The following is a 13,642-nucleotide window of genomic DNA, read 5'->3' on the forward strand; positions in this document are numbered from 1 at the left end:
TTTACCAGCAGAAAGTATGGCTGAACAAGAGTCTTGCCAGAGATGGAAGAATACACGTGGAAATAAAAACCACTGGAAAAAAAGGACAAAAACCACCAAAACAAAATCCTTCTGGAAAAAAATGTTATTTACTTAAAAAAAAAATCATGGTACAATTGTAATATTTTCCAGTCCTTAAGCTTTTGTAATTTATGCTTTGAAGCTTTTAGTGTGTCTGTGAAAGGCTGGGAGCTTTTTTCTCTACAATGCAGAAAATACTGCAAAATTCTTTGTTTAATGGACAGTGGGTTACGTTCAGACTTTGTAATGATTAGAGTTATGTGAATATTCTTACCTAAATTTCAAAGGGTTTCAACGGCTTTATATGAGAATGGCCAGCAGTTCTGTCAACACAAAGGTGGCTGGAACTTTGCAGACTCTGGCTGGTGTTTGGCTTTGAAACCAAATTATTGGCATCTTACACACCCTCCTTGTCTGACATCTTGCCATGATCCTGTCACTGACTGTGGTCTGATGGTGAAAGACCTTGTTTAAGGGGCTGAATTTGCATCCCTTGGACCTGGAGCAGAAGCTGGAGGTACTTGGAGCTGTGATAGTAAGCACAAGTGACATAAAGACTAAGAGTTAATGGTAGATCAAGTAGATGAAGTTTTAGATATTAGCTGAGAGGTTTCAGTACCTAACATGCAAGTGGGTTTAACTGTTAGTTCGGTAGTGGTGTTAACTACTTAGCAACAACTGCAACATCAGAGTGTTACCAACATTATTTTCATTCTGAATCCAAAATACAACACTGTACCAGCTCCTGGGAAGAAAATTAACTCTGTCCCAGACAAAACCAGGACAAGTAGCTGTTAGTTTTAGTTCTTGATTCAGTATTGAGGTTCTAGCAAGTAATGGTGCTATAGAGAGATTGTGCACCACCTAAACTTGCCGAGCATTGAAAAGGTTTAAAACCTTCCCACCGTTCCACTGGAATTTTCTTTCAGTGTATTTTTGTGGTTGGATTCTTTCACTCCTGCTGTAACCAGAGACAACACTAGATATTCCTGTGTAAGGTTAGCCTCTCTTTTTTCTCTTTTTGTTTTGTTTTTTTTTTTGGTTGGTTGGTTGGTTTGGGATTTGTTTTTTGGTTTGGTTTTGCAGTGTTTGGCTTATTTTACTTGAGAGGATTTTGTTCATTATTTTTTGATTGCGACTTTGCTTTTCACTCACCAACCTATGCTTAATTTTCAATATTTCACGCAAAACTAGTACCAAAGCAACTTAATGTTGTAGAATTAAGTGCTCAAAACAGGCCTGTCAGGCAGGTTGGGTGCTCATCCCTTGCTTTTCTGCCTTCTGTGTACACAGAACATGGTCTTACTGGTGTTGAATACCAATAGTCTAACAATATATAATGTCATACAATTGTAATATATAATAGGCTACATCTATTTCACTTTGCTTTCATTAAAATCCTTCTGCTGTGGACATTGCACTAGTAGAAGAAAATGTGTTTTCTTCATCTTTGTTACAATCAAAATTATCAAACTGTTCTTCCCAAGAGAGAACCACTGTCAAAACTATGAAATGCTTTATGAACTTTCACCAGCATAGGTCAGCCTGCTCTGGTTCCATTTTGAAATGGGAATCTCTGCAATTAACCTTGACTCTGTCCTTTCCAGAAACATGGCAGATACAAACTTCCTCTTCTGATCTGTGTACTCAAGTGTCTTGAATCTCTTTTAAATGGGAAATTCTTCCCAGACAGAAAAAAAAAAAATCTCAGGAAGAAAAGTCAGCGTCTAATAAAAGTAGCTGAGAATTAGAATAAAGCATGGTATTTTATGTGGAGCAATCCATATGCTCTTAAAGTTGTTGAAATAGAATTATCTGGGGTGGGTTTATCTATTTCATGTGTTTGCAAAGACTTCATTCCTTTAGATGTTAATATGTTAATATTGCACTTTATCATGTTAATCACGGAAATGGAAGAGGCAATATTCTTGTGATTACAGAAAAAGCAAGGGTCTTCACTTACCCAAAGAAGAAATTTGTGAACTGTGTCTTGTAGCATTTCAGCTGTTTCACTCTGCCTTAGCACAAGCTACAGCATATGGTGGAGAATCTGTGCAGTAGTTTTTTGCAAGTGAAAGAACAGAGAAAACTCTTGGGAGAGTTGAATGTCTGATGCTGAGGCAATCACAGATTTTGTGGAACATGCAGGCTTTTTTTATTCTCTTCATGAATTAAATTTGGAATGCTGTATATGGTTCAGTACTTGTCACACATAAATCTCAGTATATTGAGAAATATGCTTTAGCTACTCCCTTGCCTTTTAACTTACAGAATCCATATTTTATTGGGAATCTTGATGTTGTATATGAGGTCCATGTAGTCCTCCTCCATTGTTCTACATGTGACGTTGAGGGAGGACACAAATGAGAGTTTAAGTGTCAAATGGTACTATTGAAGTAATTTCCGAAGTGAAGTTCTGGTTCTGCAAGGCATTCCAATGGCATGTGGTGTGCTGAGGAAAGGCACAGGCAGAGGATGAAGGGAATTGCAAAAGCAGGGCTGTGAGGTCACAGCAGAGGTCACAGTGCCCACTTTGCTGCACCTGCATAGCTCAGTTTTTGCACAGGGATGGGAAAAAAAAACAAATACCCTGCCTGCATGCTGTCTTGTAATTTATTGAGAAAAGCTCTTATTGTATTCTGTCCATTGGCTCATCAATGGCAGAGATGGAGAAAGAGGTGAAGAACGTATCTAAATTTCCTTGTGAAAGTAGGTAATAAAATTATTTTCATGAAGTTTTCATTGGCATTTTTTGATTGGATAAAGCACATGGAAAGCTATTGAATTTCAGAAATACCAATGACAAGATACAGTGCTTTCCATATTGATTTTATAGCGTGTTGTTACTTGGCCGCAATGCCCTGGGTCCTCTTGGGGAAGGGAGTGAGGAAGGTAAGGGGATGCTGAATGCTCCAAGGGTTTGTGCTTTTGGGGCTGAGAGTGAAAACTTCAGGATAAGAATTCATCTGTACATTTATTAATTTTTAGGGTTTGGGGTTTTTTATAGAGCAAAGGTTCAATTATGCATTTGTATGGCAAATGTCATAATTTCGCAGTTGGCTCACTTTGAGTAGTTAGTAATTAATCTCTGTGATGCTTGTGACCATTTTGAGATTTTATTCAACAGCCATTGAAATTATCACGAGAGGGAAAGGTACTATTTGTGTTTTGTTATTGTTTTGCGTAGGACACATGCACAATGCTGTCCTTCATATTTGAAATCTCTTTCAAAGATATTTCAACTCAAAATACACAATAGAGCTAGAGGATCCAGTGATCATGGCTGGTAATAATATTGTGGATTTAGGTCCCAACAAAGCCTAACATAATCTGTTTTAATTAGCTGATTTTTTTTCTCTGTAATGTAGTTACATACTCAAGGACCACCATTCTTCCTTTTATAATAAACTCACAAAGAGGAGGCAAGTTTTCAGCTTCTGTACACACACACAAAATACTATATGTTTTAGAAATTAACAATCAGAAGAATGTATCTGTTCTACACTATTTAATCCTCCAAAGATGCATGTGTGTGTTTCAGTGGCTCTTTCCATATGCATAAAGCAAATAGATCACAGCCTCTAAGAGTAAATTTTAAAGAACAAGAGAATTAAAAAAACCAAAACCTTCCATGGGCAAATATGTGAGATAAGCACAGAAAAATTTGTAGCATGGTGGAAAATAAGAAAGAATCGATAGCATAAATTGCAATGGGCTGGACATGTGACAGGGCACACAATGATCAGGGACTTTTCTATGGGAACCCATTTTAATGGACTTTATGTTCTGAGAAGACCTTTCTTTCCATAATTTTTATTAAATGAATAGCCTGCATCTAAACAGTTTACTATGTTACTTTTCAGCACTGCAGTCATTTATCGTGGTATAGGTTGTGTATTTTTTGTCACTTGAATGCTTGGTGGAATTCACATTCTGTAATCTGAGTCCTCAGATGGATTATCCAGGAATATCCATGGTAGTTTATATTTTAGTTTCTAGGAGAAATATTTTCTTGGCTGCTCATTAAATGAGGAATCCTTTCCCCAGAGTATTTATTTCAATAGACTGTAATTGAGGTGATGTACTTCACAAGGAATATATGAATATATGCGAATAAAGAGAGAGTAATAATTTCAGTCACGCTTTATATTACCTTGAGAAGTTAGTTCCAGTGTGTAAATACGTGTATGCACAAGTTGATGCAAATCTTGAGTGAAGGGGAAGGAATTTGCAATTCTCTTTTCTACAGTTTCTGTTCTGTGAAAGCTGAGGTGCTTTGCAGTACTGAGCTATCACCATCTGCCTGAATCAGGCCCTGTTCGGTGCTCCTTGGCCAGAGAGGATCTCAGCTCGGCTGTGTGTGTTTAGCACAGTCCTAAGGTCAAATTAAGGCAACCACGAGGAGGCCTTCAAAGTCTGCAGAGAAAGGCATATTACATGGCTGTCAGTATCAGGGAGATTTTTAAATGAAGCCAATGCGGAAGATTAGAGAATGGAAAGTTGCCTGAGTGTTTATATTTAAAAATGATGGCATCCAATGCATAAATACAGACTTAAAGGATATAAAAAATGAACAAAGGTGTCTAAGAAATGGTGTACAGTTAATCAATAAGTACTTCTTTAAATATGTGCTGTATGAAGTAAACAAAAAGGAAAGTATTGATCAGCATGTGTTGAAAGCTAGTGACAGGGACTAATCTCCCTACACAAAAGACATAAATCTTCACATAGTTGTTGGAGCCAGATAATATTGTCTGGTCTCTGAATTACTTTTATCTTGGTAAGACTTATTCTGAAGCATCTTTAACAAGACAGTGATCGCTCCTCAGGACTGGCAAAAGAGCATAGCTGAATTAAACTCACCCTTTCTCAAAAAGAGTAGCAAAATTGAAAAAAAATATTTTATGAGGTCTTATGTTGAAAGAAAAACAAAATTAAGCCTGTTTGCATGCATTACTTAAATCACTTTCAATAATCAGTGGGGCTTTTTTAATTATATGGAATGTTGAAGTGAAATTGCAGTTCATAATCATGTGTTTTTCAGTTGTGTCTTAGGCAGTAGGGTCCAAAATCAGTATTCAGGCAGAATAGGTTAACAGTTGCTGAACTGAAGAATTCTTTAATTATTTTCAGTGTGAGTCACCTCAACATATGAATTCAAAATTTATAGGATCAGTCCTTTGTGTATTGTAGTGGAAATGGGAGGTGGGTAATTGTGTTTACACATGCTAGTAAAAACAAACAAACAAAACAAAACAGAAGAGGAAATTAAACCCCCCAAACATTTAGTTCATTGCCAGTGAGGATTTACTGTTTTGTACATGCCAATGAGGAATGAGCCTGAAGCTCTACTGGAATCAGTTTTACTGCAATGTGAACAGGATTTTCTCCTGAATTACATTTCCAGTTATACTTCAGACAGATAAAAAGTTTATTTGTTTATTTTTATTTTTAAGACAGTATTGCAAAACTACAACCTGTAGAATTTCAATTTTAAATGAGGGGAAATTGTCAACAGACGCTGAGGACATTTTGTATCTTAGAAATGGCTTCTGCATCACTACAGTGTTCCTTGAGTGAGCAAGTAGAGAAGTAGCTAAAAAAATAAAGATTTGGTACTTGCATTTTTATTTTTAATAGCTTACAAAAAACCAACTATGACTTATAAGAGACGAATTATTGTGTTTAAGGTTCCAAATCTTTAATAACAGCACTGTGATGTTCATTCTTGAGAAAATAATAATTAGTAATGATTAGGATACTATACATAGTCTTTAGTCATTATAACACTAGGTAGTATTTGACTGATGTTCCCATTAAGTGTAGATTTCTTTTTAGTATTTGCCTAAATTCACCTTGGTGTTGTCACATAGTATTTGTAGTGAACCCGAGATTTATTAACTTGGAGTTATTGCCACCTACTTGACCTATGTGTCTGGTATTCATATTGATGGGTGTGTCTGCACTGAAAATCTCTAACCCAGAAAGGAAATGCAGGTTTGTCAGTGCACGGTGCTTGTCATGTACTTTGAGAATGCTACATGTTGACTTTCTGCCTGAAATATGTTAATGAAAATGCTGGTTTGTGTCTTACATGTTTGGAGAAACTGATCTTAAAAAATAACGGTCTGTTTAGCATGTTAGCATTTCGAACGTGAAAAGTAGTTGAAATCATAAAAATAAAATATAATGCTTAAGGAGCTGTTGATGAATTGAGTGTGTGAATCTCCAGTTGTTTATCAGCTTCTTTATGATGTCATGAATGAATGTTTTCCTTATATTCTTAGCTATTTTTTTAACTTTCATTCTGTCCTGTTTTAAAATGAACTAGACTGTTATGAGATTTATAAAGGAAATTTGTTTATAAAAAATAGATGCCTATCAAAGCAATATCTGGTGCATTGTAGCAAAGTATTCATTTGGTTCTGTCCAAGATCATTGAATTAATTTTTTACTGTGGTATGTTGTACATAAGCTTCAAGTACAGGGAATGACTTGGGAATAAGGCATTGTAATCACCACTCAAAAAAAAAAGAAAAAGAAATCCTTACATTTTTGGGGTAGCTAAAATAGAACTCTGACTCTTATGGGACATTGCAAGAGTTCTGGTGGTTCTTTCCTTAAGCCAGAAAAATTCCATGGTTGTAGGGATTTTTATCCTATTGACTGTAGAATCTTTTTTTAATAAGCTGAAAAATGGCATGTGGGGCAGAGAAAATATTAAACTGTGCTGATTTTCATTATTATCTGTCATGTGTATTGGAGCCATTTTCTGAAATTTTTCTAGGAGGTCACAACCCTATGAACCTTATATAGATGAGAGGTTCAGAGGAGCATCCATTCTATCGAGCAGTTGGATGACACAGACCTCCAAGTCTCTCATATCTGTCCATCATTAGTGAAGGCACGATGTCCACTTTGCCGAATCCTTTTTTCTGCTGCTTTCCTAACTCTCCCTTTTGCTGTTCACAGAGAGTGAAGAGGTGTACCAGCGCCAGGTGCTGTCCATTGCCTGCATTGTCTTTGGCATAGTCGTGGTGGGCATGCTCTGTGCAGCGTTCTACTTCAAAGCAAAGTAAGAGCCTTCCTCTGGCCTGTTCTTTATTTAGCTTCTCTGTGGCTTTAGAGTTCTGCAGTTTCTCACCTCCTTCGGAAGTTACTGTTTTCTCTGGTCAGGTAGTTCCCATGGCTACATCTCCCCAGAAGTAATCAGGAGTAATATGTGTTGTTCTTTCTTTTTTTCTGATATCAGGAAAGAATAAATTGCGTCATTTCCAGGTTGTTGTGTTTTTTTCAACAGCAATAATTTTGTGTCTTTTGCTATCAGTGCAATAATCGCTTTCCTCTTTTGAAAATGACAGCTTAAACATACCATCTCCTTTTTACATTTCATTCCATATCCCTGAAAGTCCCATTTATTCTGTATGCTGAAAACAAAAGTACAGTTGAAAATGCAGAAAGAATCAAGTTCTGCAGATATCTGCAACCTGTAGCTAATAGTTGTAAACTGTTAATGTGAATGCATAATGAGTATCTGTAATATAGAAACGCGTTGACCTATCCAAGTGTGATGAAATCACCGGTACTAAACTAGTTTCAAGAGAAATACTGTCAACTCTACTCTTTTATCTTCCCAACTGAAAATTATTTCATAATATTTATTGTCATGTGTGTAATTTAAGTTGCAAAAACCTCACAGCAATTACATGACCTGCTTGTCAGTGCCACTGTATCTATAAGTATGTTCTGTATGGTTGTCATCCTTCATTCCTATTCCAGCTGGAGCTAAGGGGAGAACACATGTTAATATAAGAAGTACCTACATGAGGCTAGTGAGGGTGGCTGAGCATCAAAAATGTGGAGGTTTGCACTGTTTAAAAACCTGGATACTTATCTGAATCCCCTTTTCTAGAAATTATTTTAGTGGCTAGGTAATCTGATGAGGAATCCTTTTCATTTAAAATAAATCTCAATTGGCATTTCTGTCAGGAAGAAAAAAAAAGTTAAAAATAGGAAGCCGGAAAGTCACCAGGTCTTTCTTCCCCCTTTTTCTTTCCCTCAAACTTTAGAGGTAGTTTGTACGTGACTTGAGTGAAGATTTGACTGGTACAGGTTTTTTTACAGAACACTCCTACCTGTTCTAATGTCTCAGCAGATTTTGTTTAATTATTTTTTGGACATCAGGTCATCAGTGATGTTGTCTGGAAAAGACAGACTGGCAGGACAGTTCCTCTCTGCAGACTCTTTCATTGAAGTGTAATTTGTGAGCAGAGACAGCCATTTTGGTACTGCATTAGAAATGTTGTTATGTGTTTTAGGTCTAGAGAAGAAAGAGCAAGAGATGATCCACCGGGAAAGGCTTGAGGGTTTTGCTGAAGAAGAGAGATTCAGAAAGGGCAGAATGGGATTGTCAGTAGGAAGAACATGTATTCACTGACTGAACATAGTGTGAATAAAATGCCCCTCTGTTTTCTGCATGTGCCCCCTTTGGTTTTGCACTGGTGTAGGGAGTGGAGAGCTGGGCTGGAACAACCTTCCAAATACCATGACTTTGCCAAGGTGGTGAGGAGAGCTATGTCTGAAAATAATGAGTGGAAATAACACTTCAAAGATGAACTCACAGGACAACAGTGTATCATAACTGAGGAGAAGGTGGGAGTGTTGGGTTTGGGATTTTATCTGCATTATAAATACATAGCTGAAGTGTGCTTATGGCAGATTCACGGAACTGAAGTTAGGAGGAAATAAGCACCTCTGGTTCAGTAAGGTCTTATCTTATACAATATATGAACAGAGTAATGGTGAGATACCAATCAATCCCCAGCGCCCTGGCTGTGGCTCCATCTGGAACTGTCCAAAAAGTGAATAACAGTGTCTAGACTGGGTCTCACAGAGGCCACATAAAGTAGTATTGTAAGTGTGATATTGGCCAGTGTCTTAAGCCTGTAAAACCCAACAAATTTTAAGTGCCTCAATGTTTATCATGTGTTAGCTTTTAGTCAGCAGATTTTGGGGAGCCTCTTTCTCAGGCATATGTATCCTGACTGTGCCTGAGCATAATCAAAGCATTCCTCCTATATAGGGGATAATCCTTGGGTTTCATTTGATGTATAAAAAATTTAAAATATCTCTAATAGACACAGAAACTCTGAAAAGTTTCCATGAAGACACTGACCCTCACTTTCTTAGTCTGACAATTCCATAATACCATCTGCTAGAAAAGGCACTTCTCTATGCACCATTGAATTAAAAGTCCTTTAAAAATAGAATCAATCTGAGGAAGTTTAGGACTATAATTAAACTATGCCCTTCCAATTATTCCTTTTAGGTTAATCAAGAAAGTGCTAGAAGTGTTAGCAACAGATAAGAGTACAGTAATGGGCTGCCCTTTACAGTTTAGACTTTAATAAATGACTAGTGACTTTATATCTTGCTGAAGTAACAACACTTCATTGCCAAATAAGTCTAAAGTAGAACACATAAGGCCCATTTGTTTTGAAAACAAAAATTATAAAATAAATTTATTAATCAGTGACGAACTTTCAGTTATTAATAGTTTTTAGTTTTATAACTGTGCATCCTATAGTTTGGCAAAATGATTATGCAAAAACTTATTATTAATGTTAGGTTGCATGAACATAAAAGGAAATTAATGATTAGGTTGGGGGTTTTTTCTCAGCAAACTACCTTCAGGAATGTTAAAGATTGCAGTAGTAAAGCTGAATATTCCAGTTTACTTACATATGTTTATATACATAGAAGCAATTCTAAATCCAGGTTTTCTAAATAAATCCAAATTAGAGTTCAAAAAATTGTTTTGTTATTTTCCTGATTAAATTCTGATAATTCCCAAAGTTTGATGCTGTGATCATGTTTCACTATAATGGTTTACACCTCATGAAGTCTGCACTCAGAAACCTGCTGGATATTTCATTAGCATTCTGGAGATCAACATGCAAGTGGTTGACTTTCCAGTAGGACAGATGAATAGTTATGCTTATTTCCTCAGTTGTAGATAATTGAGGTGTTCAGAAAATAGTTAAACAAACTCTAGAGTTGCTTTTATGCATCTCCTCTGGAATTTTATTAGAAGCCAAAGAGTTCATTTTGATGATTTACAAATTAAATTGTTCAATTTCATTGGTTTCAAAAATAAGTAGATATCAAAAATGTTTTAAAAGAGATGTTTCAGATACAGCTGACTAATTTAATTTGACATTCTAATCCTTCAGATTATATATCTATTCAGATTATTCCAATATTAACTTCAGAAGTTTTGGCTAAGGAAGAATTTTGAAAGTTTTAAGAAGTTTTTGTGCTTGAGAAATTATATCGTCACCCACCTCTATGCATGTAAATTTTACTAATTATGAGCTTCTAGCTCTACTCAAAAGATGTCACTCGTATCTGTAATATGTTTATAATGTAAAATAATTCTTTTTCATTTGCCATGCCATTTCAAAATACAGTGTAAATATGAAGCCTAGGTGATAAGTATACAGTCCAAGTTATTGATAGTTTATGACCTATATTAAAAAAACATGCTATAACAAATACTTCTAAGTAGGTACTTGCAGTTTGTGAATTGAAGCAAATGCTTACATTGTGACACACTGAATCAAAACTAAGGAACTCAAAGGCAGAGAAAATTAGATATGCTTTTTTAATATATTGAAATCTATGTTGTTAAAATTGAATATCTGTACTGGGATACTTTTCATCTCCTGCTTAAATATTGAGGGAACTTGTCCTTTCTCACAGGCTCCCCCACTGACCACCTAAGGAAGTAATTTTTCTCTGGTTTCTTATGCTTTCCTGCAATAGACACAGACTCCACTGTTAACAAGTTAAAATTACTTTTATTAATCAGTCAGTATCACATTCACTGGCCTGACTCAAGTAAGATGTTATCAAACTTGACAGTGTCACAAAGCTTTCAGCAGCCAAATCACCAGAAATGTTTCGAACTGTGGCTAAACATTCTTTGCTAAAATTTCAATTTCAGTATAGAAAAGGTGTATCTCATTTCTTAGCAACACTTTCCTGAAATCACTTCTTTCTGAAATTTGGCTCCAACCCCACTGCTGTCCAAAAGCTGCTGGTGGCATAAAAAATGATGATGATGCTGGCAAGTCCTTGACCTTACTGGGTAGTCTCCAGGTCTGGTTTAAGTTCACTGTTGGAGATGCATCTTCTGGGCAGAAAAAAGAAGGAAAGAATTAAAGTGGTATTGTGAAGTTATTTCTCATGGTCGTTTAAAACTGATAGTCACAGGCAATGTAGCTTATCAAAAGCTGATAAAAAGACCTTACATATATTTTGCTAACAGTTTTTGCCCATCTAAGATATCTCTTTGCCGAAGATAAAAGTAATTTTTAAAGTTTGCTGTTTCATATCCTCTATCATGTACAGAACTTAAAAACTCAGTTGGTCAATACAGTGTGTCAGAAACAGAAAGCCTTTATTACCAGTGCAGTTATCTCCTGAATAATACAACTGATTCATCTAGCAGTATTTCTGGCTCTGACATAGTGGATCCTAGTATAATATGTCAAAAACACAGCCTCAGAGGCCATAGTGATGTTTTTTTCCAGGTTTAAGCATGAAAGCAAAAGCTGCTTTATACAAGATGGGTGATAGGTCAAGCATAGTCAGCTAGCAGAATTCTTTGATTCTTCATCATTTTTATAACCAACAGGGGCTAATGCCTGTTTTATTTGCCAGAATCTTTTTTTCCAAATCAGAGCAAAATGCTTTTTAATTATTCAGACCTACTTGCAAAGCTATTGTTAAATGTGTGATAGATGATCTTACAAAATTCTGCACTAAAACAACTAGCATGTTATTATGGTAATCTGAGAATAGAAGATATTTTAAAACAGAAGAGCTCTTCTTTTCCCTTTCATAAGCCTTGCCAAAAAACAACCACTGCATTGAAATATTAGACACTAGTGAATTAGTTCCGCTGGCTCATCTAATACAGTGAAGTTTGGAACAAAAGGAACTATGGCTATAAAAATATCATGGCTATAGTAGAGGATCAAGTTAGTTATTTCTTTACATGAATTTTATTTCTCTCTGCAGGAAACAAACAAAGCAAATTCATGAACAGCTGAAAGAAACACAGAATAGGAAAACCTACAGCCTAAATGCTTCCAGCATGATGGCAAAGCCGGAGTGTATGGCACAAAGCCAAGTCCAGCTGCAAAATGTAAGTAATGCTGCCAGCTCCAGCACTTAATAGCCTGGCTGAGTTCCTGCTGCTGATGGCAGCACAGCGTCATGCTGCTATTAGCATCTGAGCAATGGGAACAAGAATTCTCACCTCTTTCATAAAATGTTTTTTATCAGGCCTGTTAATGGAAAGCAGGAAATTTTTTCTGACATTATTTCAGTGGATCTTGGTACATTTTGTTCATGTTGTAGACTTTGCTGAGCCCTCCAGCTCTGCATCCAGCAGTGGCAATTACTGTTATAGTTTCCAGCAATACCTTAGCTCATATGCCTTGTTTAGAGGTGAAGTGGGGTCCTTAATCTTACATAAAGTCAAGTCTTCCAATATTTAATGAACCTGCATGAAAAAAATGTAGATATTTGTTAATTTAGAGTAAATTTAAAATGTAGGACTAAATTTTCTCATGTAAAGTAGTGCCCAAGGGAAGACCATGCAGATGGTCTCATTTTTCTGGGTCTTTAGTTAAAGGGATTTAGATTACAGAAAGAAATTACTTTTTTCAATCTAAATTTGAAATTTATTTAGACATTTTGTGTATGTAGTTATATGTAAGTTAATATAGTCTCACAATCATGAAATGGATACAGCATATTTAAAATGAGGAACTTGAGACAAGTGATTTATTTAGCCCTGGATGCAAGGTATTTTCCAGCACGTCATCCTCTTCCCCCTTGGTCACACACTAAATTAGTACTGTCTTACTGTGGACAAAGTCTTTGGAAGAACTGAGAAGAATCCTGGTAGCAATATAATAAGAAAATATAGAAGATATATTAACGCCTTTTTCAATTATTACCTTTTTTAAAGTATCTTAGCATTGCTCAAAGGGATGACTGCTTTATTTGCCAGATTCTGTCAAAATAGTGTGAGTTTAGGAAAAGTGAGTGCTCATGCCTAGTTAGCCACAGATGTTTCAATTCCTATATTACATCCAATTAATTTAGATATGAATATAAGCCTTTTAACCATTTTAGAGTAAGCATAGCCTTCCTGCAGTGACAGAGAAGTTGTCAAAGCATTGCTTGTGTTCACTGAAAGTTCTGTTTTGTAGGACCACCATTGTGGAGCTCCTGTATATACTCATGATATGCTTTGTGATTCAGGAAAAATACGCTGTTTCAAGGAGGAAGATAGCTCCACTAAACTGACATCGTCACAGTTTAGGGAACCTTTGCAGTTGTTTCCTTCAGTTCCTTCAGTCATGTATTATTTCTAGCCCCCAAAAAAGAAGCTCTTGGGAGCATTGTTGGGTTGTAATGATGGCAACCGTAGGTGAAGTTCAAGATCCTTTTGTTCTATTCAATAGAGTCAGCTTTCGTTAACACTGGGAAACTGGTTTTTGCCTTT

General features: G+C 36.1%; 1 protein-coding gene across 1 annotated transcript in view; it reads left to right on the plus strand.

Moving 5' to 3' along the window:
- Positions 1-13,642, plus strand: part of NRG3 (neuregulin 3) — a 345,753-nt gene that overhangs the window by 301,693 nt on the left and 30,418 nt on the right. The window contains exons 5-6 of the mRNA XM_071563791.1: positions 7,033-7,135; positions 12,145-12,271. Coding sequence (XP_071419892.1) covers positions 7,033-7,135; positions 12,145-12,271 — 230 coding nt within the window. The remainder of the gene's footprint in view (positions 1-7,032; positions 7,136-12,144; positions 12,272-13,642) is intronic.

This window comes from Pithys albifrons, chromosome 9 (genome assembly GCF_047495875.1).
Source record: "Pithys albifrons albifrons isolate INPA30051 chromosome 9, PitAlb_v1, whole genome shotgun sequence".
Lineage (NCBI taxonomy): Eukaryota > Metazoa > Chordata > Aves > Passeriformes > Thamnophilidae > Pithys > Pithys albifrons.